Source organism: Procambarus clarkii, chromosome 92 (genome assembly GCF_040958095.1).
Source record: "Procambarus clarkii isolate CNS0578487 chromosome 92, FALCON_Pclarkii_2.0, whole genome shotgun sequence".
NCBI lineage: Eukaryota > Metazoa > Arthropoda > Malacostraca > Decapoda > Cambaridae > Procambarus > Procambarus clarkii.
Genome location: NC_091241.1, coordinates 11,510,381 through 11,516,274, shown reverse-complemented (window position 1 = coordinate 11,516,274; position 5,894 = coordinate 11,510,381). Strand labels below are relative to the sequence as shown.

Below are 5,894 nucleotides of genomic sequence, written 5' to 3'. Positions count from 1 at the left end.
TTAAAAGGGAATTCGACAAGTGCCTGAAGAACCCCAATTGGGTTGAGCTTGAGTCTCGCATTGTACGGGCCTTCTGGCCGCAAACAGCAACAGCCTGAGTGCTCAGGTGACCACCCCGAGGTAAACCCCAAGGTAACCTCCCCCAAGGTAACGTCCCCAAGGTAACCTCCCCAAGGTCACCCCAAGGTAACCTCCCCCAAGGTAACCTCCCCAAGGTAACCTCCCAAGGTCACCCCAAGGTAACCTCCCCAAGGTAACCTCCCCAAGGTCACCCCAAGGTAACGTCCCCAAGGTAACCTCCCCAAGGTAACCTCCCCAAGGTCACCCCAAGGTAACGTCCCCAAGGTAACCTCCCCAAGGTAACCTCCCCAAGGTCACCCCAAGGTAACCTGCCCAAGGTCAGCCCAAGGTAACCAGGCTGTGAGGAAGGCACTATTGTCGTGCAGGTCGCCAGACACTACACAACACACACCACGTATCATAGGTAATACGTGACTCTTAACTCCAACGGACCTGCTTGCAAGGTAATTATGATCTCATTAATAACCTGTTGTATCACTGAAGCCCAGAGCTGCTGCAGTGTCTTGGAGGAGGCCCAGAGCTGCTGCAGTGTCTTGGAGGAGGCCCAGAGCTGCTGCAGTGTCTTGGAGGAGGCCCAGAGCTGCTGCAGTGTCTTGGAGGAGGCCCAGAGCTGCTGCAGTGTCTTGGAGGAGGCCCAGAGCTGCTGCAGTGTCTTGGAGGAGGCCCAGAGCTGCTGCAGTGTCTTGGAGGAGGCCCAGAGCTGCTGCAGTGTCTTGGAGGAAGCCCAGAGCTGCTGCAGTGTCTTGGAGGAGGCCCAGAGCTGCTGCAGTGTCTTGGAGGAGGCCCAGAGCTGCTGCAGTGTCTTGGAGGAAGCCCAGAGCTGCTGCAGTGTCTTGGAGGAGGCCCAGAGCTGCTGCAGTGTCTTGGAGGAGGCCCAGAGCTGCTGCAGTGTCTTGGAGGAAGCCAAGAGCTGCTCCAGTGTCTTGGAGGAAGCCAAGAGCTGCTGCAGTGTCTTGGAGGAAGCCCAGAGCTGCGTCAGTGTCTTGGAGGAAGCCCAGAGCTGCTCCAGTGTCTTGGAGGAAGCCCAGAGCTGCTTCATTGTCTTGGAGGAAGCCCAGAGCTGCTCCAGTGTGACCTGTCCATCTTTCCTTAACCATGGGAGATTTGTTGATATCTATTAAACAGTTTTCAGTGGTGGTGGAAGCCAAACAAGCCACCTGTGAAAATCTTGACTTCATTTGGTCCTGGACACAGGAGGAAGTCATCAACTTGGGAGTGCTCTGTGACTGACGAATGAGGAGAGACACCTTAAAAGGTGTCAAAGGGCAATCAAAAGGTCCCATGAATGGCCAAGCATCAGCAGTTACCTTTTAAGGTAACTCAACTTGGCCATTCATGGGACCTTTTGATTGCTTAATTTTCAGCTTTTTACAGGAATCTTAATTTGGTGTATATAATTCAGTGTATAATTGGCCAGTGTATGGAATATTATACACGAATATGTATGTGATTATATACTTATTATATATGCTATATTATATTTGTTGAATAGTGACCGAAAGGGTAAGATTAACGATTCTAACACGAATCTTCTCAATATTTCTTGTGTTTTTCTTCACTGTCGGCGGGTAGTTGAAAAATTAACTCTCCAAAGTTCTATATAATATTACATACTTGAATTAGATTTTACGGATATTGAACTTTTAAATATAGATTTTGAATATAGATTTTTGTTTAGCAATGGGGATATTTTAGATCATGATGATTGTTGACAGGAATTGTGCTTGGGATTGTAGATTTATGTGATGGAATATGAGATAATGGAATAGAACATATTGAACGGTTTGAAAGTGAATGGAGGATTGTTAGAATACATGATTGTTGCTGTTGCGACTGCTACTGATAGTTTCAATCAGTTATTTAACCTTCAAAGTCTTAATATTCAAGTCTGGTATTTTTATCACACTGGGGTTATTCCAAATGGACAATTAGATTGCATAGTTGGAGGTCAATTATCCTATAATGAGGGTTCGAGCCTCATGTACTGCTCTCCGCAGCGACGTTTAAACAGCGGGGCGTATATATATATACAGGTGGGAGTGCGTATCGATGCGTCCATGCGTTCCCGACATACGCACGCATGCGTTCCTTGTTCGCATCCCGTTGGTGTGTGTGTGTGTGTGTGTGTGTGTGTGTGTGTGTGTGTGTGTGTGTGTGTGTGTGTGTGTGTGTGTGTGTGTTGGACTTGCTGGCAGGCGATGTGCGTATCTGGGATGTACGCATGCACGCACATATGTGTGTGTGTGTGTGTTTACGTCGGTCATGCGCTAGTGCGCAGGAATTCTGATACAATTTTAATATTAGAAAAAGTTTTGATTACTTTGGTAATATGAGGTCCATCACTGAGAGGAACCAGCACTGAGAGGAACCAGCACTGAGAGGAACCAGCACTGAGAGGAACCATCACTGAGAGGAACCAGCACTGAGAGGAACCACCACTGAGAGGAACCACCACTGAGAGGAACCAGCACTGAGAGGAACCACCACTGAGAGGAACCAGCACTGAGAGGAACCAGACACTGAGAGGAACCAGTACTGAGAGGAACCAGTACTGAGAGGAACCACCACTGAGAGGAACCAGCACTGAGAGGAACCACCACTGAGAGGAACCACCACTGAGAGGAACCACCACTGAGAGGAACCACCACTGAGAGGAACCACCACTGAGAGGAACCATCACTGAGAGGAACCACCACTGAGAGGAACCACCACTGAGAGGAACCACCACTGAGAGGAACCACCACTGAGAGGAACCACCACTGAGAGGAACCACCACTGAGAGGAACCACCACTGAGAGGAACCACCACTGAGAGGAACCAGCACTGAGAGGAACCAGTACTGAGAGGAACCAGTACTGAGAGGAACCACCACTGAGAGGAACCACCACTGAGAGGAACCAGCACTGAGAGGAACCACCACCGAGAGGAACCACCACTGAGAGGAACCAATCACTGAGAGGAACCAGCCACTGAGAGGAACCAGCACTGAGAGGAACCACCACTGAGAGGAACCACCACTGAGAGGAACCAGCACTGAGAGGAACCACCACTGAGAGGAACCACCACTGAGAGGAACCAACAATGAGAGGAACCAGTACTGAGAGGAACCAGTACTGAGAGGAACCAGTACTGAGAGGAACCACCACTGAGAGGAACCAGCCACTGAGAGGAACCAGCACTGAGAGGAACCACCACTGAGAGGAACCAATCACTGAGAGGAACCAGCCACTGAGAGGAACCAGCACTGAGAGGAACCAGCACTGAGAGGAACCAGCAATGAGAGGAACCAACACTGAGAGGAACCACCACTGAGAGGAACCACCACTGAGAGGAACCAGTCACTGACAGGAACCAGCCAGATCCGTGAAAGATAATTTGATGGTCAGAAGGGTTAAAAAGTGTAGTGCCATAGGTACGAGAAAGCCAGTAGAGGCGTCGGAGGAACATGCTAGACCCGTTGACAATCATAGGTAGGCACCTTTACAATCACCTCCACAATCAGCTTCACAATCAGCTTCACAATCAGCACCACCCAGGAGAGGGTGAAGGCGGTCATCATGTGAAGGGATGAAGTTATTATATAGCCCACGACGCCACCACCAGCCTGGAGTGAGTACCACCCTACCTACCACCACCACCACCTGTAAGATGTTGGTGTCCTTTTTTGTGTGTGTCTCAACCTCTCCATTACCTGTGTTGCCAGCGCCACCTGTCCTCCCTACTACCTGTTGACCAACCAGCTTGTTGTGCTTAGCGTCTGACACATACACACACAATGCCTGCACTTCAGAAATACACATTCTCAATGTGATGACTTTCAGGATAGATTCGCAATGTAAAATTGAGTGTAGTGTGTGTGTGTGTGTGTGTGTACGTGTACGTGTATGTGCGTGCGTGTGTGTGTGTGGGCGGGCGGGTGGTCGCAGCTGTGAATTATCTGAGAGATATATTAAACAAGCATCTCTATTACCGCGGTACTGGCCAAAACCGCCCCTATCAACTGGTGCTTACCGTGCGAGTAATAATATGACATTTTTCCTGCGGTCTTAATCCGCGTTTTCTGGGAACGGACCGGGTCTCCTAGCTCCCCTCCCCCCCCCCTCACCTCAGCCCCATCCCCCCTCCCTCCCTCCCTCCCTCCGACTGGGCCAAATTACCTAATTATGTGATTGGAGAGTTGGGTTGTTTATGGCTTAACAACATACACACTTGTTGAAGTGTTTGTAGTGTAAATGTCCGAAAGTGCTTGTTTGAGTGTCTTTATCCGCTTGTTTGAGGGGGGCTGCAGTGCTTGTTGGGTAGTTTTATTGCTGACTATCAAACGACTCTTCGTTAGTTTATTTTTGGCCCAATTGGTTGTTCATGTCTTGCAAAAGATTGTGTGCGGGGCTCGAACTGGGGTCCTGTGCTTGGGTGGGGTGGTTGTTTTACCGACTAGCCACACATCTCTGTGTAGCTGGTGGTGGTGTGGGTGGTGTGGGTGGGTGGTGACACCCACACTCACCCACCTACAGGGTGGCTGGTGGGTGGCCCAACCCACCCACACGATACTTGGAAAGATAAAAAAAATAATTCAATGTTTCCTTGGCTGGAAATGATGTTTCTTTCTCTTTTCTCCCAGTATATCCCCCTGGTATAACTCCCCCTGGTATAACCCCCCTGGTATAACTCCCCCTGGTATAACTCCCCCTGGTATAACTCCCCCTGGTATAACCCCCCTGGTATAACTCCCCCTGGTATAACTCCCCCTGGTATAACTCCCCCTGGTATAACTCCCCCTGGTATAACTCCCCCTGGTATAACTCCCCCTGGTATAACCCCCCTGGTATAACTCCCCCTGGTATAACTCCCCCTGGTATAACCCCCCTGGTATAACTCCCCCTGGTATAACCCCCCTGGTATAACTCCCCCTGGTATAACTCCCCCTGGTATAACCCCCCTGGTATAACTCCCCCTGGTATAACCCCCCCTGGTATAACTCCCCCTGGTATAACTCCCCCTGGTATAACTCCCCCTGGTATAACTCCCCCTGGTATAACTCCCCCTGGTATAACTCCCCCTGGTATAACTCCCCCTGGTATAACCCCCTGGTATAACTCCCCCTGGTATAACCCCCCTGGTATAACCCCCCCTGGTATAACTCCCCCTGGTATAACTCCCCCTGGTATAACTCCCCTGGTATAACTCCCCCTGGTATAACTCCCCCTGGTTATAACCCCCTGGTATAACTCCCCATGGTATAACTACCCCTGGTATAATCCACTGTATAACTCCCCCTGGTATACCCCCTTGTATACCTCCCCCTTGGTATAACTACCCCTGGTATAACGCCCCCTGGTATAACTCCCCCTTGTATAATCCCCAGGTAATACTCCCCCTGGTATAACTCCCGCCTGGTAATAACTCCCCCTGGTATAACTCCCCTGGTAAGTAAACCCCCCCCTGGATAACTCCCCCGGTCTTATCACTCCCTGGTATAACTTCCATGGTATAACAACCTGGTATAAATCCCCCTTGTATAACTCACCCTGCCCAAGGGTATAACTCCCCTGGTTTATAACCCCCCTGGTATAAGCCCCTGTATAACTATCCCTGGTATAACTCCCCTGTATAAACTCCCCTGGGAAACTCCCGGTATAATCCCCTGGTATTAATCCCCTGGTTAACCCCTCTGGTATAACCCCTGGTATAACTCAAATGGTATAACTCCCCATGGTATAACCCCCCCTGGATAACTCCCCCTGTCTAACTCCCCCTGGTAGAACTACCCCGGTAAATCCCCGGGTATAACTCCACTGGATAACCCCCCTGGT

General features: G+C 50.1%; 1 protein-coding gene across 1 annotated transcript; it reads right to left on the bottom strand.

Annotated features, from left to right (window-relative positions):
- Positions 1-539: 539 nt before the first annotated feature.
- LOC138359653 (trophinin-like) lies at positions 540-3,637 on the bottom strand. Its single transcript, XM_069319068.1, has 2 exons — positions 3,560-3,637; positions 540-1,328 (listed from the first exon to the last, which is right to left on the bottom strand). Exons 1-2 carry the CDS (start codon positions 3,635-3,637, stop codon positions 540-542), a joined length of 867 nt encoding a protein of 288 aa, XP_069175169.1.
- Between the last annotated feature and the right edge of the window lie 2,257 nt (positions 3,638-5,894).